General features: G+C 44.7%; 1 protein-coding gene across 1 annotated transcript in view; it reads right to left on the bottom strand.

Annotated features, from left to right (window-relative positions):
- LOC122934564 (phospholipid scramblase 1-like) overlaps positions 1-25454 on the bottom strand; it is a 34981-nt gene extending 9527 nt beyond the window's left edge. The window contains exons 1-6 of the mRNA XM_044290134.1: positions 25390-25454; positions 13456-13498; positions 11339-11488; positions 6513-6661; positions 5149-5191; positions 2410-2630 (exon numbers count right to left, since the gene is read on the bottom strand). Of these exons, the coding sequence (XP_044146069.1) occupies positions 2410-2630; positions 5149-5191; positions 6513-6661; positions 11339-11488; positions 13456-13468 (576 nt within the window). The 5' untranslated portion in view covers positions 13469-13498; positions 25390-25454. The remainder of the gene's footprint in view (positions 1-2409; positions 2631-5148; positions 5192-6512; positions 6662-11338; positions 11489-13455; positions 13499-25389) is intronic.
- Positions 25455-26564: the final 1110 nt, after the last annotated feature.

The raw sequence follows: 26564 nt of genomic DNA, 5'->3' as shown, positions 1-26564 counted from the left end.
CTGGCTGAGGTGAGTCACTGCTGTGGCCAGTGATTGGCTGAACAGGCATTTCCCCGTTTGTCGAAACGAACGGTAGACCAGCCTAGAGTCAGTAAGTCTCAGAATGGTGTTGGGGGGGGGTGCACACAATCAGTGGGATGACCAACGTTGGGCATTCCTGTCTTAAGGCATGCTCCCTTGTTTGCCAAGTCTTTTGTGCTGTCCAAAAGGGAGGTCCGGTCCATAAAATGGCTACTGGTGGAGGGTCATGTGACAGCCAAATCATCCAAGGCTGAGTTCACATTTCAGTTTTTTGGTCAGTTATTTCCATCAGTTATTGTGAGCCAAAACCAGTAGTGAAACCTACTCAGAGATCAAGTGTAATGATTTGATTTGCACCTATTCTGTGTTTTTGACCCTCACCTGGTTTTGACTCAATAACTGAAACGAGAGGTTTCCTCAATTCAAATACGCTGCACCTGCACTGTTGGGAGTTTACGGCAGGTATGCCGTGTTTGAATGGAGCAGACTGATTTGCCTGGTCACATGACAGTCCATGAAGAGCCATTTTATGGACAGGACATCTGTAGAAGGGCAAAAAACAAAATATAGAAAAAGACGCAGAATTTCAACAAATGCTGTATTAGTAATTGTCGTATACCAAGCGCAAAATCTGCATGGAGTTTGTATATTTCTCCCCGTGTTTGCGTGGGTTTCCTCCGGGTACTCTGGTTTCCTCCCACACTCCAAAGACATACTGATAGGGACCTTAGATTGCGAGACCCATTGGGGCCAGTTTGATGCTAATGTTTGTAAAGTCTGTATAGTAGCGCCATATAAATGCATAAAATAAAAAAAAATAGTATATACCCATTTGTCAATTGTAGCCAGAAAGTGGCCAACCCCTTTAAGTACAGAACAGTATTGGACAAATGTAAAAACTTAGGGGGTCATTTATTAAGATTGCCAACTTTAGACACCGGTCTTAATAAACTCCTGCGCTGATGGTTGATCCGCTGGAGTTATGAAGAGCCGCCGGCCTCTACATAAATTTGGTGGATCCAACGCAACTTCTAAACGCAAGACAGCTTCCTAGCTGTCTTACATTTACACCTTTTTCTATGCCTGAAACAGGCCTCCCGGCTCATCCCCTTCCCCGCCCACTTTTCTGGACCTGGCATGAGTGGGGAAAAGTCACAGATTGCGGCGCAACTAACCATTGTGTCACAATCTGCACCTACTACAGACGTACTTCAGCTTCATAAATGACCCCTTTCTTCTGATTTAATGGTGCTGAGCTGAGCCTAGGCCATGTGACTGATGAACGCAACATCACACGGGCTGGGAAAAGATGGAGAAGGCCACGGCACTACTCCGAGTGCTGCTGCCTTCTCAAACAGCCGATCAGCAGACCCCCACCATTCACATACTGATGACCTAGCCAGAGGACAGGTCATCACTAAAAACCACTTGGAAAACCTCTTTGAGGGCTCTTTCACATCTGCGTTATTGTCTTCCGGCATAGAGTTCCGTCGTCGGGGCTCTATGCCGGAAGAATACTGATCAGGATTATCCTAATGCATTCTGAATGGACAGTCCGTCCTTCAGGATGCATCAGGAGGTCTTCAGTTCCGGAACAGAACGTTTTTTGGCCGCAGCAAATAGCGCAGCATGCTGCGCTTTTTGCTCCGGCCAAAAATCCGGAACACTTGCCGCAAGGCCGGATCCGGAATGAATGCCCATTGAAAGGCATTGATCCGGACTTAAGCTAAAAGTCGTTTCGGCGCATTGCCAGATGCGACGTTTAGCTTTTTCTCAATGGTTACCATGGCTGCCGGGACGCTAAAGTCCTGGCAGCCATGGTAAAGTGTAGTAGGGAGCGGGGAGCAGCATACTTGCCATCCGTGCGGCTCCCGGGGCGCTCCAGAGTGACGTCAGGGCGCCCCAGGCGCATGGATGACGTGATCGCATGGATCACATGATCCATGCGCATGGGGCGCTCTGACGTCATTCTGGAGCGCCCCGGGAGCCGCGCGGACTGTAAGTATACCGCTTGCCCGCTCCCCACTACTGCTATGGCAACCAGGACTTTAATAGCGTCCTGGCTGCCATAGTAACACTGAAAGCATTTTGAAGACAGATCCGTCTTCAAATGCTTTCAGTACACTTGCGTTTTTCCGGATCCGGCGTGTAATTCCGGCAAGTGGAGTACATGCCGGATCCGGACAACGCAAGTGTGAAAGAGGCCCAAGATGGGCCAAATGTAATAAAGAAGCACAAACGTGTACGGCTGAGGAAGCCCAAGACATTCTGCTACGTTCTGGCTGCTTTTTAAACAAGTGTTAAGGGCGACTTTTTTTCGTTATTATGCATCGGATACACCATAAAAATAATGTAATTTAAAGACTAGAAATAACCTTTCATACTTACTTTCTGTAGACAGCATGGGAAACAACACGCAGAGCACCTGAAAGGGCGGATGATTCGCACTACCTCACGACCAGAGTTATCTACAATAGTCATGGCAAATGACCGAGCGGCTCCACAGAAGTTCCTCGTACAGCAATCGTTTTGTTCGGCAGCAAAGTACACCCTCTGACCCATGCTATTCTTGATCTCGTATTTGTTATTTGATTCATAGCCAATTAAAGCTAACATGGAGATAAAAGAAAAACTGTTATTAAAAGCAAAATAAATAAAATAAAAATTCCATGAAAAAAAAATAATTTCCTGTCAAGTTTTTTTAGTCTAGAGCCTAGGGATTAGTAATAAGACGTGTAGTGACTCAGTGTGCTGCTCTACGGGTTCTCTGCGCGAGCCCACAAACTGGGTTTACTCAGACCACATGATCACACATTCATTAACATAAAACTTTTATCTTTTACTAAATAAAACAAGATTATGTGATCAAAAAAAATTTATATGATGGGTGATGTTTTTTTCCCCCTGGCTGTGACGCTCTCAGCTGTGATTGGATCGCGGCACGGCCAGGGAGAAGGAAGTCTCCTCCTCCCTGTACCGATGCTCAGTATTAACATACGAGGGGGTAGGAGAGATTAATAAAAAAAAGAAAAAAAAAAAAATGAAAGGTCCTCTAATGATCTTGTCGCTATGTCACTTACAGACCTTGGCTCTTATGTATATAGGGTGGAGCAAGGACAAAGCAGTTGTCTTCAAACGTCTTTACTGACAGGCTTGTTGTGTAAGGAAGACGAAAACAGAATCCATATACTTTGTACACCTGTCACTATATAAATGTATGTGGGAACCAGCAGCTTACATGTACACATTATGGTGAAGGGAGTTTTTTATCCAAACGTCCTAGTGCAGTTGTCCGTTCAGTAGTAACTTCTCAGAACTTTCCTATGTTGACTTCCTCATGATATAACAAATTGTTTCTCAGAAGCTACTGCGGAGCGAATAACCAATAAGTGGGCTGCTTTAGTTGATCAGCTGATAATTTTTGGGCGAAAATGAAGCAGTTATTGATGGCCAACTTCCTTTATTGGTTTAGTTTGCGAAAGAGACCAGATGTATCAGAGCTGAACCTTAAATGGGCTCCCCCAGGAAGGGTTTATTATAGTTTCACAGGATAAGTGACGGCCCAAAGACCGAGACCCCCACCAATGAGTAGAACAGGTGTCCTGAGCCCCTAGTTCAGTCTCTGCACAACTGTGGTAGTGGTCATACTCCACTCACTGGAAATAATGGAGTATAACAAATTGCCAATCAATCTCTGCCTTGATCTGTGGCTTGGTCAGTGACCAAAAAAAAAAAAAAAAAAAAAAAAAAAAAAAAAAAACACACACGTGGCAGATAACTTTGGTGCATTTATCAACCCCACACACTCATTCTGAAGACTACTGGGGTCCCAGCAATCAGGAAATGATATCACATCCTAGCAATATGAAATAATTCCGCTTGAATGGCTGACTACCACTGCATTCAAACCCCTTTAAAAGGGACTCTGTCACCAGTAATGGCAACACCCTCATTGCACCAAAGTCCTAATTTGCATATTAAGGGAAAGTATCATAACTCTAACCGAGTCGACTAAAGAAACACAGCGTTTTAAAATCAGGTGAACCACAGCTCCGTGTCTATGCAAACTGCTGGTAACACTTTTTTTTTTAACTTTATTTGCTGCAACTTTTAAAGAAGCAGATACAGGTTTAGCTCAGAATTGTTTTGTCTGTCTCAAAGAATTGCGCCATTAAAAGTGGAAGCCTAATCCATAAAATTAACATCGTACAGATTTGTATGACAAAACTTAAAACAAAAAAACAGCATAAAATTATTGTTAGTCTCTAGCACCAACATTAAATGACAAATCTTGAGTAAACCCAAAATTTTCTCAGATTTCTTGCAAGGTCACACATTTAAAAAAAGTGTGCCTTAAAAAGCTAGGGTACTGTCACACTAGCGGCAGGACGGATCCGACAGGCTGTTCACCCTGTTGGATCAGTCCTGCTACTATTTCGGACTAAAAAGTCGGACATGCAGAAGTCTGGCAGCCTCACAGCGGTTTAAAAAGCTAAAAAGCAGACACTCACTCCCATCAATCCCCCGCTGCAGCCATTCCAACATTTATTTGGACCTCAATGCCAGGAAAGGCCTGCTCAGCCAATCACTGGCTGCAGTGCAGACCTGCCTTGGCCAGTGGGCTTTTTCTGAATGTTGAGAGTGGACCAGGAAGAAGAGACCAGATGGGACTCCATAAGCGTCAGCATGGAGGACCCATGAGGCTGAGTATTGATTATTTTACTTAGTTGAACTACTCTGGGCACTGTACTGAACATTTTGCCCTACTAAACTGCTTACTATACCATAAGATTCTACAAGAAAATGTAGACTAGCACATTCATGGTCACAACATTTCACATGCAAACAATAGAACTGAGAAACGGGGATCATTCTAAATTAAAGTGGTCTTATACCTACTATAAAAATGGAAAAAAAATTAGAAGCTCTTTGCGCACATTTTCAATCAAACGTGTGTCAGGCCCATCTACCAGGCGTCAAGGTGGCTTCCGCAGATGGGTACCCATTTAGAATGATCCCCATTTCTCAGTTCCACTGTTTGCATGTGAAATATTGTGCAGCCATGCTTTTATTAGTTCTCTATATACTATAAGATTATTAGAATTTCTTTAGTGAAGTATAACCAACCTTCCAGTAGTTCTACTTGTTGATGGACAAGAAGTTGATCTATCTGAAAAAAAAAGCATAAAGGTATCAGTAACGAATGGACAGGCAAACATTTAGAAGATGCAGGTCTTCTACAGAGGAAATGACAGAGACCAGACAAAGTTCAAGCTAGATTCACACTACCACTAGACATCTCGGGCATGGAGCTGCCTGCCGGAGATGTCTGGATCTGGGATTGCCGGAAGCGGACTGAAGGTAACTGCTGTGGTCAACACCCCGCCCATCAGCCGACAAAGCAACAGATTGTTGACTGATCAGGTCTTTTACGTGGCCATAAAAATGTTCATCTGTTAGCAGCCCATCACCTAAGTAAACAAGGAATGTGTTGCCAACCATGTAAACAAACAGCCACATGAATGATGGGAGGTCATGAACAACTGTTCATATGGCTGTTTGGTCAGGCAATTATTTGCCCATTAAAAAGGTCCTTAATGACTGTAGACCAACAATGCTAGATCATCGATTAGTGCTCATCACAGGCAGAGATCTGCCTTCTAAAAGGACCATAGAGATGCAAAAATTCTTCTGGCGTCCCATAGGTAGTGCAGAGGTAAACCATTCTCAAGCCGTTTTTACCTCAGCTCCTCATTTCATAAGTACTAAACATACTCTGTATAAATCAAACCTGAAGGAGTTTTCAAACCTCCCCATACACTACTGTTGTGTCTGTCATACAGACATTACAATCATCTTGTGTACATTATATATAGTATTTTTTATAAATGTACAGTTAATAAATATGTATTTAAAGAAAAAGGTGAGGGACTTAATTTTTTTTTTTACCCCGATGTTAGATTACAGATCTTTAGGTTTTACAATACAATGTACCGACACGTCTATTTAGGTCTGTACATCAGCCTGTATTGCAAACCATACACATGACCCAGCCATCACTGGCAGGGCTCATCTCCCAGGGCAATAAAGCATGTTGAAATCTAATAAATCAGATTTAGTTGAAATTTAATGCGCATGACCATCTTAATATACAAGGAGAAAACTCCTGGAGTTGTGTAATGACATGGACTTTCTGCCCATATTACACGTGGCTTGATAGACTCAAGGGTTGCTTGGTTAGGAGCTTTGAATTCTATGCAAGTTTGCCACCAATGCTGCATACACAAGAGGTCCAATACCCTAAACCCAACGTCACATGCTGAGTAGAAGACTCACCTTTACATTTATCACTTTGTTATCTAATACGTACCCCCATCAGTAGCTGATCACAAGTGATCTTAACACAAGAACCTAACAGAGTGGCCTCCCATGATGTAGACCTCTACCCTTTATTTGCTAAGCTTGCTATTCAAAAACATGGTACACTTTACCTGGCATAGATATTCTAATCCTGGTGGACATTTGGGGTCTGGTGGAGGTGCTGGCATCCATGCAGATGCTACATTTCCTGAAAGCATCGGCTGGTTTTGTACAGGAGGGCCTCCTCCATATGGGCCATAGTTAGGATTACCTGGTTGACCTAAGGTTAATAAGTAAAATTCAAGACAAAGTTAAACAAGGAAAAGCACATCTTGGCAGCTTACATGTATAGTTCACAGATTTCAGTCTCCATCTTTGCAGAGAGCCTGGACACACTGATCATAGGACACCGGCCGGTAATTGAGGGAGCATATGGCTCATTTTTCAGTTTCTCAAGCTAAGTTGGCTATAAAAGTTGATGTTCTAGCAGAATTCAGATGCCTCACGCAGTCTAACAAGGGAAGGAGGGGATTCCTGTGTACAGTGTCAGGACTATGGTGCATCACACAGCTCGTATGAATACCTGTAAAAGCAGCAACACATTACTGTAATAAGGGGATAGTTTTAATACTCTGAAAGCCGTATTCACACAATCTGATATAATGATTAAGAAAACCGGTGAAGAACATGTAAACATTTTGATAAATAAATTCAGTGAATTCTTCTATGCACATTTGTCACGGTAGCTTCATGCAGGAGGACACAACTAATGAGTATATACACAAGTGTATACTATGATTAGCACAGCACTCTTTTTAGACACCCGACTCCAAACAAGCTTAGAAACATGAAACCCCTATCCATATGAAGTTAGGGGTATAAAGAAAGCTCAACAGGGAAGAAAAATAAAAAAAATAAAAAAATGATACCTGAAACAAAAAAAAAAAGGCACATAAACCAGATCTCAGGGATAACTACGCGTTTCGTGCTTCTTCCAAGGACTTCCTCATGTTAATGGTATATAGGCCAACTTGAGAAGGTGCAGTTTTCAGAGAGATGATTTATGTACCACTGGTTTCATCTAGCATTTTTCCTTTTTTGTGGAAATAAAGTTATAAAAACAAACAAACAAAAAAAAAAAAAAAACAACACTTCTGTAATTTGTTTGGCATGGGAACAGTCTCAGTAGAGAGTCCACTTTCATTGCTTTTCTCTTTGGCTGTGACGCTCTCCGCTGTGATTGGATCGTGGCACGGCCAGGGAGAAGGAGACGCCCATTGAGAAACCCTGGTGTCTCCTCCTCCCTGTACCGATACGAACATACTGAGCGAGAAAAATACAGGGGGGGGGCACAGGAGTGATATTTAAATAAAACAGGCAGGGTGGCAGCATCAGTGGGGGGTACCCCGCAAGTAAAGGTATATATCTAGAATAAACAAACCATGATAGGTCCGCTTTAACATCCAGATCGGCTGACGATATTACACATGACGTGTTCTTCACTTTTTTCCTCTAAGCTTTGCAGAGGTGTGAAGATGTACAAAATAGAAAATAGCCTTCTGGCATATATGAAAACTTCCATTGTCATGGAGCCCTTGCCTTAGGGCTCTACTACACGAGCGGATGCAGGGTGTCAAATCCGCTATGTGAAAGAATGCCAAACCCCGCTCCGGACAGAGCATTACTACAAAATCACGGTGACAACTTTCTCGCTGTGATTTTGTAGTAAAAAGATCAGAGCGGCACGGAACATCAATCCTGTTAATGCTCCGTGTCTCTGCTGTCCAGACCGGGGCTAGACTCCCTTTCACGCAGCGGATTCCACACACAGCATCTTCTCGTGTGAAAAAGCCCTTCGGCAGCCACATACATTAGTTATCCCCAACACATATGCTCACTTGGCCGAGCATGCATTTGTCCTGTACGCCCCCGTTGCTCCTAGAGGCTCATTTGCATATATTAAAACATCATTTTTCACAGCAATGTGGGCACATATTAACAGGAGACCAACACAGATTCCTTCAGCCGCCAAGCGCACATGTAACAGGTCATATGTACAAATCTGCATGACGCCACATGTAATAGGGGACGCCATACATCGCTAATGGTGTAAACCCATGCAACAGTACCCTCACCTTATGTGGTAAAAGATCTGGAGGCGTGACCATACATCTTCCAGGATGGCTACATCGGGGACAAACCAGCCCATATAGATGTAGCACTAGTCCCCTGATGAATCTGGGGCAAAAAAATAAATGAAACGCGTAGGGCCACAGATCTATTTATTTGAGCACTTATAGGTAGGTTTCATTGCACCCTTTATTATTAGTGGTAGGACTCTACCCTTTTGCTCTTTCGGCAACATTATACACACACACACGGACCATCCGGCGAGATATAGTTGGTGGACTACAGCAGAATTCCCACCACTTATCTTATCTGTGGGAATAGGAACAACCTGATTGGGTGTGACATTCAAGCAAGGCCTTATCTGTACACGTTTTCTAGTAAGAAGTGTATGCCTTTTTGCATGTTGGTTTACCCTTAGGTATTAACACACCTCCATGGTAGGGACTGCGGGTGGTACTGGCCCATTTAAAAAAAGGTATAATATTAAAAGTTACATTTTACTACTGCCCGTTTTATTATTTTTGTTACCATCAGTTTACACCTTATTGATGAAAGAACAGATGCTCTGGGCAGGCCACGTCATAAGGATGCCAGACCACTGCATCCCTAGACAGATCTTCTATGGTGAGCTGTCCAAAGGTAAGCGATCGCATGGGGGGGGGGGGGGGGCAAAAGAAGCGCTACAAAGATACACTGAAAGCCTCTCTCAAATCCCTGGATATCAACATCACCTCGTGGGAATCTCTGGCGCATGATCATTATACATGGCTTTCCCTGATCCATCAGGGTTGCCAGACATACGAATCCAGGAAGACAATCCTAGCACAGGAGAAGCGTACACTTTGTAAACATAAAGCTGCAAATGCTGAAACAAGAACATCCATATTTGTCTGTTCAGTAAGTAACAAAATATTTAATTCTAACATAGGCTTTATTAGCCATCTAAGAATACATCGCTAATGGCCGAAGATCTATCCATCAGATGTCAAGGTCCTCATCTGAAACAAACATATGGGGAGGTAGCACGCATGCACAACCATTGCTCCATTATCTCAGGATCCTGTTCTCCTGATCGTTGTGGGGAACCAACAAGGGAAGAATAACTGGAAATGTATGAAGATGCACTCATTATTGGTATTCCATGTACCCAAACACGCCTCTTCACTTAATGTAAAGTGACAGAAGCGATGGACTCTTTCCCCCTGGAGAGTGAACATGACTGTTACACATACCAAAACACTAACCACCAAATATGGATCTAGACCATTAGTGATTACCTAGGAAATCCACAGCACGGTCAGCTAAATTAGATAATGTTATCATCTTACATTATCAGCAGGTTTCAGGATTTTCAGAGCAAATATAATGGAGTTTAATTCCATTTAACAAAAAGGATTAATGGTGCAACACGATCATCTTAAAAACCCCACACACTACAATTAGACGTCCACCAAGTACTCAGTGAGGCAAAGTTATACGTGTTTGTCTTGATGCTACTTATTCCTTTCCCTGCAGCTTCCATTCAGGGAAGGCAAAGTACAATCAGGCTGAATTTGCATGACCATGGGATGGCTGTGCCCGTTTTGCAGACAGCCCTTCCGTGTGCTGTCAGTCCATGTCACAGCTCTGCCAACGATAGGACATGCCCCATCTTCACCCGCATCTTGCGGATTGTGGATCCATTCAAATACATAGGTCCGGACAGTGATGTGGAGTGGACATGGCCGGTGCCTGCACTCTTCTTATGGGCATTATGTCGAAGTTTGGATGCCCAGACAGATTCATCCTGGTGGTACAGCAATTCCATGATGGTATGGCGGCTTGGGTTCTGAGCAATGGTGAATCTTCAGAGGCCTTCCCTTTCACAAATGGCATGAAACAAGTGCCTGCATTTACAGATCCGTTTGCGGTCCATAAGACAGGCGCGGCCGTCCCTCAGTCACTTAAATGTGGGCTCAGTCAGTAGTAAATCAGGAGTAGATTGAATTTATGCAGACCTAAACCCCAAAGGCCCATGTCAGTCATAAAAATGTGGAGCTGGGCAGTTTATAACCCCGGCTTGAATGCAACTAGCACCCTGACAACTAGGGTTGGACAGCTTGTGTCAGCATTTACTGGAAACCTACAAAGTAATCCCTACAGTTTACCACTAAAACCATCAACAGACCAAGAACCTACAAAATCAAGGCCCAATATTTTCACTGGACAGTTTTCACAATCACATCAGTCAACAAGCCATGAGCAGCTTCCACAGATTTATTCTCCACCATCCAAACACAGGTGACACCTTCATTATATATCCCTGTCTCTGCCGGTGACATATCCAGGCGCTTAGCAGAAGAAAATTTGGCGTCATGGTGCCCATTACATGCCCTCATTGACAGCCAGCCACCGTTGCCTTAGTTAGTAGTGGTGTTGCGATCGAGAAAGCCAAATTGCTACAGACTGGAACTATAACATCTTTAGAGGCAAATCAGTGTTCTGTTTGGAATCCCACTATGGTCAGAGTCAAGTATGGAGGCGTTCTGGTGATCACGTCAAACCTGCCTTTGTTGTGGAGCTGCCCCAAGTGCAGGTGTGATAATCTGGAACAATGAGACAGGACTACAAATGTAGACTCATATCACTTACCAGTACCTTGATGCACGTTTCAGTTTGTCAGAAGGCCTACTCCAGTTCATGTGGTATTATATTCAGTTATGGTTAATGGATCTACACTTGTAAACTCAGTTGTCGGAGGAGCTTATGCCCCAATAACCCTTTTTTATAATATTGATTTTTTACTTGCATGTAATCTACAATTGTTTTACACTATGCTGCTATTTACCTTGGTATGCTCCTGGTGCTGGCTGTGCATATCCATAAGGTCCTGGCATAGCTGGAGGTGGGAATCCGGGAGCGGGTTGGGGATATCCTGGAGCTGGGTTCATTGCAGGTTGGTAACCACCTCCATAATTTGGGTCTTGTCCATTGGTTCCTTTTAAAATGTACAGAAGGTCAAATTAAAGTAAATCACTGTATAATAAAAACATATTACCTTTCTACTCTATAATATACAAGTGCTTCTCTTCCACATCTGCTCTGGCAACATTTACATGGAGAAGCACGCATGTCACATCTGCAGCGGGGAGGACGTAGTGCACCACTGGAGGCGGCAGGGGACAAAAGGTTTGCTTCTTAAATTTTTTTAGTACATGTACAGTGGCTGTCCGAAATTTTTATTTATTTAGACAACCCCCTTTAAAAACCAGTTCCTGACTGGGTCATTTCCCATTTTTAGTACAAGTGTCTTTGAACGTCATAATTTTTTTTCCCCATTTGGTTATGTAAATTTGGCGACATATGCGGTTTTATTTTTATATAATTTTTTTTGTTTTAGGAAAAATGTAAAATAAAATGAAAATGTCTTGTCAATTGGACAATGTGCAACTCATTTTCTTTTTGTATTATCTGCCCTTTCCATAACAGCAATTTTGAGATATGGTAGGTATGAGTAATGGTCCTGGAGCGGCGCTAGAAGAACCTTTTTTTTTTGTCTATTTTTTACCTTTGGGTTGACATTTAAACTTTATGTATTTTTTTTTATTGCAGATTTCTCCTAAGAAAGGCTCAGAGTTCTACAACCTCACTGCGGCTCGTGCAGATGTCTGTCCCCCATGACCGCCTGGACCAGAGCAAGAATCGGCATTGCCGATCTCTATACACAACACTCGTTGACCACATGCCACTTATTTACTGTGAGAACTGTGAACCCATGGAATAGACTTCCTCGGGACATGGACACAGCAGGAACAGTGCAGAGTTTTAAAAAGGGTTTAGATTAATTCTTGTAAGGCTACTTTCACACTAGCGTTCGGGGCGCCGCTTGAGAGTTCCGTTTGAAGGCTCTCACAAGCGGCCCCGAACGCATCCATACTGCCCCAATGCATTCTGAGTGGATGCGGATCCGCTCAGAATGCCTCAGTCTGGCACTTTCAATGTAAAGTCTGGACGGATCCGTCTGACTAACTTTCACACTTATGAGTCTCCCTTCCTTCTGGGATTCGCGTCCCCACCTAACCCTTGGTTGAACTTGATACGGTTGAGAAAGACACAAGTCCATCAACTATGTTTAGAACATGGAGGATGAAGAACGAGGAGTCTAGTCAGATGCTCCTCCTTCTGCAGCCATATAATGAACAGGAAGATCGTGGGAAGGGACCATTTATTAAATTCGTTATACCAGTGCATTTCTTAGGTTAGAGTGCAGATTTGTATGCAGAAAATCTGCGTGAAATCCGCTCCAAAAAACACATAATCCCCATTGTGGGCAGTTACCCAAAAGTTTTTAGACCAGCAAAAGAAAAAGCTGTTCCATGTTCCTGGCCACAGACAGAGGGACTCCGAGTGCAGGCTGTTTTTTCCTGAAAACCCATTTATTTGAATGAATGAGTCTCGTGGGGAAAAATAAATAAATTTAAAATCAGACCAAGGCCTGATCAGCGTCAGTGTGGGAAATTGCCCATGTGAAGATGCCCAACTGAAGGGTTCAGTGTTGAGTCCAGGTGCTGTCAGTTCTAAACTCTGACAGTACCCGGATGGAAATCTCGTGTGAAAGGATCCTTACATTTATCCTAAAGCGACCAACCCCACGATTCAGGGGGCATTTACACCAACAGATGTTCTGACCACTCTTTGGTCAGATGGCCATTTACACACACCAACTATTGGTATGAACGGACAGAAATTGGTCAGAGGATCTGTAAATACACCCTTAATCAGGCCTGTACTCCAGTATAGGAAATTACTTCCTCTGTCGATATAGCAAATCATAAATCTCACATTTCAAGAAACCCTATTACAGGCAAATAGGATGTAAAAACATCAACATTACATTCTTAACAATGAGAGGAATATACTCCAGTTTAGCATGCAAATCATTAACCTGTTAATTCCAATCATTACCTTTCATCTCCATGGTTGCAGCAAGCAGAGAAGTCTAATGTCCCTGAAATAAAGAAATGCGAGTGCATAAGAATAGAAAGTGACTACGTTTTATATCACAAGGAATTGAACGAAATGAAAATGCAAATTGTGTCAACATCTGTCATAGTTCCAAGGGGAAAAATAAAACAGGAAAGACGGGATGTGATGTAATAAGAGAAAAACCATGGAATGTGTGCGTAGACTCTCCGGGTACAATGGAAAAGTGAAGAACAAGCAGAGATCCATCATCTAGTCACCCTTTAGAGGACCACAACCAAGGGATATGTACGGTTGTGTATGGAGACATAGAAAGACAAAACGCACAACACGTGTCACCAGCCACTGGTTGCTAGCACCAGCTCTAAAGTGAGTCATTCGCACCTAATGCACAATGTGTTAATGACACAGTCTGTGACTCCCGTACGTACGTGCATTGTAAGCAGAGAGAAAACATGTCACGGTCACCTTAATGCATTTGCGTCAACCAGGGGCGGACTGGGAACTTAAAGTGGCCCTGGAAATAACCTAAAAGTGGCCCCTAATGTTGTAGATGGGTCTAAACTGAAAGAAGGTGGGACAACACAAGTAGATAGGCCCAATACAAGTTGTCAGGGTCAGTGCTCCTCAAAAGCTGTCCCTCTGTGGTGGCCATCAATAGCTGTCACATTGTGTCCTCCTCCTACAATTGTCTGTAATATGGATAAGGAGAAGGGTCTTAAGAGGCAAGATGTGGGCCACCACACCAAGCCCTATCTTCAGCATGCTGCCTGGACTTCTTCTAGTGATCTTTATAGTTCCCCATGTAGTAATTACCCAGCCAGTGGCAGTGAGGAGGCTTGGGTGGCACTATGGCCATCTGTCTTCTGGGAAAATTCCCTGTAGGGTCAATTGCCAGTCCACCCCTCGACTCAACTTTGACAGCTAATATGATAGCCAAAATCAAGGTAAGAAGTTTGACACTGTAAATGATACCCAAGAAGCTCATCCTATCCATGTCAGTTCCTTTCTTACCCATCTGTCTACATATATGCACACCAGAAATATGGATAGGGTATATATGTTTGAATTAGGAGAGAGAAAAAAAAAAAAAAAAAAGGGGATCTACATCGGAGGAGACGTCTGCTGTGGAGGCTGCAGGGACCTCCCGATATCAGTGATCTATCTAGAAACCTCACTGGCTTTGCCTACCTACATATGGAACTTGGCAACGCCTATGCAGTAAAACCCAATCTGGGAGACAAACCACTCAAACACTAGACAGACAATGGACAAAAGCCAGTTTACAAAAACCAAAGTACACATTTAATCATTCACAACCAACTAAAGTTCGCATAAAAACATACCTTAAAAAACACAAATGGACAGTGAGAACGGACGGGAAATTGCCTGAATATCACATTTAATCTTATCATGGCCATGTTTCATACACAATAAAGTAAAGTTCCTATATAGTAGGAGCAATAATAATAATAATAATAATAATAATAATAATAATAATAATAATAATAATAATAAGTGAACTACCCACCACCGGATCAGTAACTAGGACGAGCAGTGGTCTATGGAGCAGGAGAAACTGAGCAGACTGATATATGGTTTTGTGAGAAAAGTTTCAGTACTTCTTCCTATGCTTAGGAGTCCGGTGGGTGGTCCTACTGAGTGATTGACAGCTCCCTCTCTCTACACAAAGTCAGAAAGGCAATCGATCGCTTAGGACCGCCCACTGGACTCTAGTAGTGAGCAGTGACTCAAATGAAATCTTTTACCACAAAACTGTATATCGATCTGCTCTGCTCCTCCCGCTCTACAACAAGCCGCTGGCACATACGACATGACAGACACCAACGTCTTCAGTTCGGCCCATATTACTATCACCAATGCTTCGCTATGGGGAACATATCGGATTTTTATAAAAACCTATTTGTAATCTGTAAGTAGGAGGGGTGTCAATATCCTGATGTATCCTACCATGTGTCTCCATAGAGAACTATTTAGTGATGGGCGACACAGTAGAAGGAGGTAGCGGAATTTATTTTGTTAGATAGTCTGCAGTTGCATTTTCAATCCGAGTTCCACCGATTCCGTTACAACAGGGACAATACCAGACAGCCTGTGGACATGGGTGGTGCCGTTTTTAAAAGAAAGCAGCCATGTTTTCCTTATGCTGGACAACCCCTTACAGCAGGCATCCTCAAACTGCGGCCCTCCAGCTGTTGTAAAACTACAACTCCCACAATGCCCTGCTGTAGGCTGTTCAGGCATGCTCAGAGTTAGGGTCCATTCACACGTCCGTTTTTTCTTTCCTGATCTGTTCCGTTTTTTGCGGAACAGATCAGGACCAGATCAGGACCCATTCATTTTCAATGAGTCCTGGAAAAAAAAAAAAAATCGGACAGCACAATGTGTGCTGTCCGTTTCCGTTGTTCCGTTCCGCATGTCCGTTTAAATATAAAACAAGTCCTATTATGTTCCTAAAAAATCGGATCCTGGTACAATGCAAAGTCAATGGTTCCGCAAAAAACGGAAGACATTTGGATGTCATTCCGTATGTCTTCCGTTTTTTGCGGAATCCGTTCCTGGAAACACATAGCAAATTTTTTTTATTTATTTATTTTTTTCAAAGAAATCCAAACAACTTTATTTGATTATTGAAATGTATACATGTTTCCATTTTTTGCGGATCCGCAAAAAACAGATGACATATGGAAACATTTTCAGGAACAACGGATCCGCAAAAACGGACCGAAATTCGGATTATAGAAAAATACTGACGTGTGAATGTAGCCTTAGTTTTGCAACAGCTGGAGGGTGGCAGTTTGATGATGCCCGTCTTAAAGGGCCAGTTCACCCAGTTTTAGGCACTCATTCTGGCACTTTTCCACTCCAATCAGTTCAATGGGAAGCAGCACAAGTGAGTGGGTCCGCGATCCGCTGCGGCTGCCCTATGGACTGTGTTCGTGCATTGCGGCCTGCATTTTGCGGGCCGCAGCACAACCACGGGGTGCACACGTCCGTGTGCAGGGACTCCCGATGATGCTATTACTGGCTCGCTGCAATCTAATCTATGCTACAGCTCCATTTACAAGCTGAACTGGAAGCACTCACAAAGCGACACAAGGGTGCTACTGCCATGACACTTTGATTATATATCATATTACAATTCATGTTTTGTTTTTTTGTTTTTTAAACAGGCATTTTTTTTGCCCTATAAAAAAATAAAAAATAAAATAAAAAATTGGGGATGGGGGGTGTCCCTGCAGAGTCACAATGCACAGTCTGATAATGGCAGCACTGATCGGAGAGACTCGCCCCATCTGGACTTCTATTGCAAACTGCTGGCAATTCATTCATAACTTCTAGCAGGAATAATAAAGGAATGGCACATCATAGAGACATTAGAATAGATGATCTGGAGCGGTTATTACATGGGCGCTGCAAGCAGACATGCCAGGGGAGGCGACAGATCCTCCTTAATGTGCCACACTTGTCAGTCATCACTTTAGGAAGTTGTCTTTCCCCCCATTGTGATGGTTACCAGTGCCGTGTGAAAGCTTTGAATCTTTCCACATCTAAGAAAGGTCACGTAACATTGTCCACTAATTTGCACATTCCTTTGTCTTAAGTCTCCATTTTTAAGCAAATTTCCTCCACAGAGCCTTCATGGTAATGTGAAACAGCCGGCTCTGACCGTGGAGGAAGGAGCACATATTCAAACTATAGACGGCTGGAAAACGAGGATGCCATGTGACGGAAAACTGCAGGGATCCCAACTTCTCCACAGTACCTTTACACTGGGTTCACACCTGAGCGTTTTACAGCGCGTTCAAACACGCTGTAAAACACTCAACACATGAGAACCAATGCTTCCCTATGGGAATGGTTCACACCTGGGCGTTTTACAGCGCGTACGATCGCGCTGTAAAACGCCCTACACTCAAGAGTACATGAGCTTCTTTGGGGCGTTTTTGTCGCGCGTTCCCGTACATAGACATTCGGGAACGTGCGACAATGGGCGTTCGCTTGTCTCTGTATGCGCGATTGCAAACGCCGGTACAATCGCGCATACAGAGCGCTCAGGTGTGAACCCAGGGTTAGAAGTGGTCCCTGAGCGAAAAAGGTAGAATTTCTTGTAACGACTTTATAAAAAAAAATAAAAAAATATATTCCAGATTCAAAAATGGCCAACAACCCTGATTTTGGCACACGAGGCCGGTGTAGCGTTATACTACCCTACCTCCTGACTTCCTGTCGCACTGCTAATGACGTGAGGAGGCATTCCTGAGTTTTGATGATCTGCGCATGCGCAAACCAACAGTTTATGGAAAATCTCAGCGGAGTTCAGCTTCACACCGGGACACTGCGCAGGAGAGCCTCGGTAGGGAAATATTACGGTCCAGTGCGCAAGCGCGGCTAACTCCGGCCGGCGCATGCGCAGTGTCCCGGTGTGAAGCTGAACTCCGCTGAGATTTTCCATAAACTGTCGGTTTGCGCATATCGTCAAAACTCAGGAACGCCTCCTCACGTCTTTAGCAGTGCGATAGGAAGTCAGGAGGTAGGGAAATCTCACGAGGTAGGGTAGTATAACGCTACACCGGCAGCTAAAAGGTGAAATGGGCGTTCTGCAACTTTGGTACACAGTCACATAAATATAAGTATAGGACATCCGTGCTGTGCCCACTAGAGACTGGGTGATGCAACCACAAAGCTGCAGCCTCCATGACACAGGCAGAAGGGATTCCAAGCCGTTTACTATGTAGGACCCTCTTGTGTCTGCATTTTTGCGATACTTTGTTTTAAGGCATGCTTAAGCAGTAGTAAATTCAAAAAGAAAGAGGGGGGGGGGGTCAATTACCTACCAGAAATACGCCTATATTAGGTGTATTTCTGGCGCAGATTGCGGTGCAAAAGGTACTTTGCGCCGCAATCTACGACTTCTCCCTGCTCACTCCAGATCTAAAAGAGTGGGCGTGGCATGGGTGGGGGAAGGGCCCGCAGGAGAGGACGGAATCGGCAGACTGATTGAGGGCTAAGTGCAGATCAAACTATCTAAGCCGGTAGAACCCCTTTAAATGAATGGATGAGTGAAAAAAAATAACTAAATGCTCTGTTTTTCACTGATGATTTCTAGGAGATGCGAGGTATTATTCAGCAACATGAAAGAAATCATGAAAATTAATGACTCTCATGCTTCCGTGGGTTTTCGGTTCGTGCCTCCGCACTGCAAAAATGTAGTGCGGACCGTCAGATGCAGATCACGGACCCCATTCAAGTGAACGTCTGGGATTATGAGCATCCCAGGTTAGATGGCTATTCGTTTTGGCGGGAATTTTTCCCGCCGAAAGTAGATGGTCAGGATGGCTAAAAATAGCCATTGTATCCAGGGTAGGGAAGGGGAGGCCGGATTGAACAATATATGTCCTATCCTGGAATAGTTGCTGGGGTCAGGAAGATTAGGAACCCCAGCAACAGTAGGGCAATGGCAGATGTCAGGAGTGTTTATGGCCAAAGGTGGCCGACAGCATTGTGCTGTCTGCTGGATCGCAATCGGAGGAGCTGCTGCCCGCCCGCCCTCCCTTAAAGGGAGTCTGTCAGCAGATTTACCCCTTTTTAACAGTTGCCATACCGCTGTAGCCGCAAAACAGATGATTAAAACGGTAAACGGTATATGCTTTGGTGGACTTTTAAATATGCCAAAAACGAACTTTGATGAGGGCTCGCAAGTGCCCAGGGCGGAGTCCACCGGGTTGAAGCCCAGGCAGCTCTGCCTCTTCGGCTCTTATCCCCGCCCAGCCTCCTCCTCTGCCCGCCTATCTGTTGTCTCTCCCCCTCAGCGAGATCCCGCGCCGACGCGATGACTTGCTTGGTCGGGGCATGCGCACTGCCATGCCCATTGCTGACACGGCATCGCAGTAGCTTATGCGCATGCCCCGACCAAGCAAGTCATTGCGTCGGCGCGGGATCTCGCTGAGGGGGAGAGACAACAGATAGGCGAGCAGAGGAGGAGGCTGGGCGGGGATAAGAGCCGAAGAGGCAGAGCTGCCTGGGCTTCAACACGGTGGACTCCGCCCTGGGCACTTGCGAGCCCTCATCAAAGTTTGTTTTTGGCATATTTAAAAGTCCACCAAAGCATATAAAAGGTACCGTGTTAATCATCTGTTTTGCGGCTACAGCGGTATGGCAACTGTTAAAAAGGGGTAAATCTGCTGACAGACTCCCTTTAAGTTTTGTTTGTCACGGCCACTTTATTGAAAGGAGGGGTAAAGTTGCTCGCCGTATAGTGGCGAGTGGATGAGTTGATTATGGTATTTAGGCCGAGCTTATGGCTGGTCTAATCTGTGGTTTTAAAGTTATTTGGTTATTATCTATTTGGATAAGCAATTCTTAATAAAGTTGGCCGTGGCCTAATTTTATCCATGCACTAATGTGTCCACGTGTCTTATTAATAGTTTAAGTTATTTAAGGGGGAGGTTGTATGATCTATAATCCCATGGGTCCGCAGACAGCTGGCATGCGGTCAGTGCCCGTGCACTGCAGACAGCAATTTGCAGTCCGCAGCACGGGCACCACACATTCTTGAGAAGGAGGTCTAAATGTAATTGCAGGAAAAAACTGGAGCAAAGTGAAGGAACTTCGTACGTTTTCCACTGAAATAACTTGGACCAGTTCTGTATCGCTCATGTGAAATACGCTTTTAGGCCCCCATGCACATTAGCGTGTTGTCAGCTGACAGTCTAATGTGTGTGGGGAGCTCCGAACTCTCTCCCAACTGATGATGTCTGGGAGCAGAGGTCGCGCTACATTTTTTCTGGAAGAGTAAAAATACTCCTCTTACCATTTTTGAGGAGTATTTTTAGTCGATGAGGAGTAAGTTACAGTAATTCAAATAGTTAATATGAAGGCCTACATAACATTAAGGGGTGGCTATTGATGCAGGGAAACCATTGCTAGTACTCTAGAACTGTCTTCCATGCATAAATAGCAAATTTAGCCGACATCATATACTAAACATAAGACCACTGCCACGACTGTGTACATTACCCTGCATTATGACATCACTGGGTGTACCATCCCTGCACTGTGACATCACTGTGCACATAACCCTGACATCATTATTACATCACTTGTGCCCTGTTCTGTGACATCACTGTATGTATTAAACCTTTGCTTTAGGCCTCATGCACACGACCGTTCCGTTTTTTTGCAGTCCGCAAATTGCGGATCCTCAAAATACGGAAGTCCCCCATGTGCCTTCCGCAATTTGCGGAACAGAACAGGCGGCCCATTGTAGAAATGCCTATTCTTGTCCGCAAAAATACATTTTTTTTTGCGGGGCCACAGAACGGAGCAACGGATGCAGACAGCACACGGAGTGCTGTCCGCCTCTTTTGTGGCCCCATTGAAGTAAATGGGTGCGCACCCGAGCCGCAAAAACTGTGGCTCGGGTGCAGACCAGAACATCGGTCGTGTGCCTGAGGCCCTACTCAGGGGCTGTTGAGATCTCATTTTTTTGCTGTGTATCAAGCAGATATGTTTGTAAGCAGAAAAAAAAAACCATATAGAAAAGTATGGCTCAAAGTCATCATAGACTATAACTGGGAAAAAGTGCTGCCCCATGGTAGATACGCCCTGACTTTACTGGTAGCAGTGGAGGAGAGTTCATTGCTGTGGCTGGCACAGTTCTGGGGGTAACATGGCTGACAGGGTTATGACTTATGAACAGACTGTGGCTGCTTCCTCCAATTACAGAACAGGGCGTCTCTGGTTGCTATGGGTAACAGCTGTACTCCTGCCTGCACTACAGATAAGCGCGGGAAACTGAACACAACACTCGCCATGCTGCCGGCCGTCACTTATGGGCAACCTGTGGAGTTTCTGAACAGTTACTACTAGCAGGGCTGGTCCCTGACATGACGAGCACCGCTGTAGCTCACATATGTGTTCGGAGGGATCAGGCTCATACAGCATGTGAGGCTGGACAAGGAAAAACAAGGCGCACAGATCTGGGACCCTCACTACACAGCAAGGCTGCTTACCCCGCCAGTGACGCCGCGCGCCTCCTTCCTCACTTCAGAGCGATCTGCCATAAGCTCTGGCAGCCGGCTCACACTGACCAATAACAAAGCTCCTTACTGTAAGGAGCTTTGTGATTGGTTGTTTCAGGCAGCAGCATTGGTGCACTTCCCTTGCTGTTCACTGCACTGATGAATGGCAGGGAGAGGTCTAAGGCATATCGGGACGCATTAGACTTTTTCCAGGGAGTAAAATGGCATGAACAGGCGTCTGAAGCTTGTACAGGCGTTATTGCGACCTCGGTCGGAGTGAATATTTTGGCCCAATCCTTTTGTTCTCCTGGGAGATAAGCCTCCGACAGAAGTATCTGGCAGCAGCTCTCCCCATTGAAGAAACATACAGATTGAGCAGAGTGGAACGTGTGTGGGGGAGACATAGTTGTTAGGGATGAGCGAATCGACTTCGGATGAAACATCCGAGATTTATCAAACTGGCTTAGTTTCCCATAGCAACCAATTAGATTCTACCTTTCATTTTCCAAAGGGGCTCTGAAAAATGAAAGGTGGAATTTGATTGGTTGCCATGGGCAACTAAGCCAGTTTCCCTATACATCAGTTTTCAGAAATTTCTCCCTATGAGCCTATTAACATAGCATTTTTTTTTTTTTTTTTTTACGGCTAGAGACTAGCAGACATGTCCTATTTTTGATCATTTTTCACAGACCAACAGCCCCATACAATTGAAGTAAGTGGTCTCAGAAAGCACAAGTTAAAATGTACAGCTTTTTTATTGTTTGTGTGAAGGCGCCCTAAGGGCTCATGCACACGACTGTTGCCCATATTGCGGCCTGCAATCCGGCACTACGGAGTGCTTCCTTGGTGTTTCTGTCCGTGCCTCCACACCGCAAAACACAGAACTTATTCTATTTTTTTGCCGTGCGGACAGATCACGGACCCATTCAAGTTGAACAGGTCTGGATCTGTCACACCAATGGTGCAATTTCCACTGTTGATTTATTTTTATTTTACACATTCACCCTGCTGGTACTGGAAAGAGCTGTGGCTTTTCCACATGCAGCTCTGACAAAAACCACAGCGTATCTGCCACGTGTGAACATACCTTTAGGCTACATGCACACAACCGTGAAGTTTTTTTGCGGTCCGCAAAAAAGGGAAGCCTCCCTTGTGCCTTACGCAATTTGCGGAACAGAACAGCCGGCCCATTGTAGACATGCCTATTCTTGTCCGCAAAAAACGGACAAGAATATGCTATGTTATATTTTGTTTGCGGGGCCACGGAACGGAGCAAAGGATGCGGACAGCACACGGAGCGCTGTCCGCATCTTTTGCGGCCCCGCTGAAGTGAATGGGTCCACACCTGAGCCGCAAAAACTGCAGCTCGGATGTGGACCCGAAAAACGGTTGTGTGCATGAGGCCTAAGAGTGTATCCATAAATATTAAATACCAAAAAATAATTCTTGGAAGCCGAGTCCAGTCTGAGATCCTGAATCCAGAATTTCTAGGGAAAGAACAGATGAAGATGAGGAACATTCCCGGCCTACAAACGCTTGGCTGAGATGTAAACACAGAAACGCCTCCCCGTACTCCCACTCTTCCCGGAGTCAATGAACCTGGTTTCTATTAGCTGGAATAAAGCAATGAGTTTCCTGAGGGAAAATTCCAGCGTATACGCACATCCCTATCATTAACTGGATCCATCTGATAAAAAGACACTCCCCTTAAGGGGCACATAATGGGCTTCAAACAGAAAACCAAGGCCCGATCGCCATGGACACAATATGCACCATGATGGTCACACTGAGGAATAATTGATTTTAATTTTTTTTCCCCCGAAAAGCTGAAGAGCCTTAGCAGAAAATTCACGCAACATTTTTTATAACGGTAGTCAGTGGAGTCACACGGAGACATGCTGCTACACTACAGTCGCAAAAAATCCATCCAAGTTGCATTTTTGTGCGACTGTCGTGTCGCAGTATGTCGCATGCTGTAGTGTGTCACCACTGAAAAATGAAACAAGGAACCTGGTTGCTATGGGCAACTAAGCCAGTTTTCCTTAGCACTAGTTTTGATAAATGTCCCCATGTGTATATGCCTTCAGGGTACATGTCAAAGTATAGTGGAAAAGTCCACACCGGATTTTGCCGTGGATCCGCAACCAAAAGCCATATTAGGGCTCATGCGCACGTGTATTTTGTTTCCGTGTCCATTAGTGTTTTTTTTTTCCCCAGCCCGTATGCGGAACTATTCACTTCAACAGGGCCGCAAAAAAACTGAAATTACTCCTTGTGCATTTTGTTTCCGTATGTCCGCAAAAAAATAAATAGACCATGTCCTATTATTGTCCGCATTGAGGACTAGAATAGCACTGTTCTATTAGGGGCCAGCTGTTCTGTTCTGCAAAATACGGAATTCACACGGACATCATCCGTATTTTTGCGGACCGCAAAATACATACGGTCGTGTGCATGAGCCTTTAGGCTGCGTCCACATCACAATTTTGTCCCACATTTCAAGTATACGTTAGCCTGATGCCATACAATGGAGTTACGTTTATGCCACAGAAATGGCTTTGGACTTCACCCTCTCTGTTGCAACGGGTGAAATTCACAGCCGAGATCTGCGGAATAAAAAAGGTACGGCTACACAGCGATTTTGGAAGTGACACATGTCCCACACCCCAAATTTCGCAGTGTGACTCGCATGTTTGCTGCAGCAGAAACCCTAGAATAGCAAAAACTATTTTTGGGAGATTCTGGAGTCGCGGCAAAAGTTCAAGTCCTGCTGCAACCCCATTGCCACTACCACCCCTTGACTCTATCTTCTCCGACAGACTGCGCTCCAGGGCTCTGAAAATATCCAATGACCACTCTCATCCGGGCCATCATCTCTTCAGACGCCTAAAGTCCGGCCGCAGGTATCAGGCCATCCCTGCAAGGACATCGAGGAGGCTGAACACTTTCTTCCCGACGGCCGTCAGACTGCTGAACTCACCACACCCCATCACCCCTGCTGTGCCCATCGCAGAACCTTACACCCCCCCTCCCCCGCCTCTTGTCAACCACTATGCCTGTACCTGTGCCTAACCCAATTCCAGGCATGATCGATTGTGTCGTGTTTGGCGAATAAAGCTGATTCTGATTGGTAAGGGGGCACCCCAAAAATTACCCTGTAGACGTATCCTTAATTCACATGTCAGATTTAAAAATTGACACCACGGGTCAATTTATGCAGGTATTTTTGTTTACACAGCGTGTGAATTAGACTTCTTAAATTCTGGTACTGGACTATGCCGAGGATCGGCCGCACCAAGATACTTGGATGGCAAATCCGCAGCATTCCGGTCACGTGTGAACGTACGCTTAGAGCGCGGTATAAAGCATGTCACAAACTGCTGCCAACTTTTACCACCACTAACTAAAAACTAACCAACATAAACCACACTCAATGGCACTAAGGACACGGCAAAGAGACGCGCCCCAGCCAAAGCGCATGACGTTACCATGTTCGCAGGGTGTGCAAAATCCCATGTAAACACGAGTGTGGCTTCCTGCTGCACATGTCAACGAGCGAGCTTTATCAGTGCAAATACTCATCATACAGGAGCACAGCAACTCATTGGGATTGATAATCTATAGGAATTACGCCTGTCCCATCCTAGAATCCATGGGACTGCCATGTGTGGTGAGGACATACTCCTCCTCATCATCAACTGGTCCTGACAGTCCACAAGTGGTCATCACAGTCCACTCCTAGATCAGAGCTCCAGGCAGGTTTTGAGGAACACAAGAGCTGAGATCTTCCACCTGCTGCATGATCACAGTCCTGTAGGTGAGCCCCATCCTGCATTACGAGCCCATAGAGTGCAGACAGGTAAGTACTTACCTCGGTGGCTGCTCTCTCTCTGGTCCGCCCTGTACTGAGAAGGCGCCGGAGCAGGCAGTAACGATAACAAAGGTGCAGGAGGAGCCTGCAGGCGGCGTCACAGGGAAGGAGCAGCCAAGGAGATCTGGAGGTGGACGTCAGTCTCCAGCGGGGGGGGGGGGGGGATGGGAAACCTGAGCCGGGGGTGTGCCTGCATGCTAGAAACGTGCGGCAATGCAGCCATGGCCCTAGGCTATAGATGTGACCGTATAAATAGTAAGCTCTTGGGGCAAGGGTGTGTTTGTACATTCAATCAGGATTTGATGAGTCCTGAGGCACACGTGCTATAGGGAAGCCTGCATCAAAGGCTGTTGGAACATCATGCGCTTCAGCGTCCAAAACTTCTAGGCTAGGTCTACACGACGACATTCGTCGCGCAACATTTTTATAATGATAGTCTATGTTGTCGCACTGCGACATGCTGCGACTGCGAGATGGATTTTTCTGTGACTGTCGTGTCGCAGCATGTCGCAGTGCGACACCATAGACTACCATTATAAAAATTGTCGCACGACATTGGTGCGACAAAAGTTGCAGTGTAGTTGTGCCCTATCTGTCGTGGGTGTAGACCTAGACTTATGGTGGCAATAACGGATTTCTGAGATAACCAGAACCTTGTACGCCAAACTTGAAACACAAAGTTTGCTCATCCCAAGTCCCATGTAAACATACAGAAAGACAGGGGTTACCAATGTTTGGGGGATGGAGTGCCAATAAAAAAAAATTAAAAAATCTGAAGCGCTCTGTGCCGTGCCATACAGGAAAAGCGTATACCACAAATCACTTACTAGCCACATCCCAAAGTTCTCAACAACACTGATGGACTTGCTCGGTTAACCACTTCAACCCCGCTAGCTGAAACCCCCTTAATGACCAGGGCACTTTTTACACTTCTGCACTACACTACTTTCACCGTTTATTGCTCGGTCATGCAACTTACCACCCAAATGAATTTTACCTCCTTTTCTTCTCACTAATAGAGCTTTCATTTCGTGGTATTTCATTGCTGCTGACATTTTTACTTTTTTTGTTATTAATCGAAATTTAATCATTTTTTGGCAAAAAAATGAAATTTTTCACTTTCAGCTGTAAAATTTTGCAAAAAAAACGACATCCATATATAAATTTTTCGCTAA

Source organism: Bufo gargarizans, chromosome 4, assembly GCF_014858855.1.
Source record: "Bufo gargarizans isolate SCDJY-AF-19 chromosome 4, ASM1485885v1, whole genome shotgun sequence".
NCBI classification, from domain to species: Eukaryota; Metazoa; Chordata; class Amphibia; order Anura; family Bufonidae; genus Bufo; species Bufo gargarizans.
The sequence above is the reverse complement of the archived record's forward strand: the minus strand, read 5'-3'. Positions and strand labels throughout refer to the sequence as shown.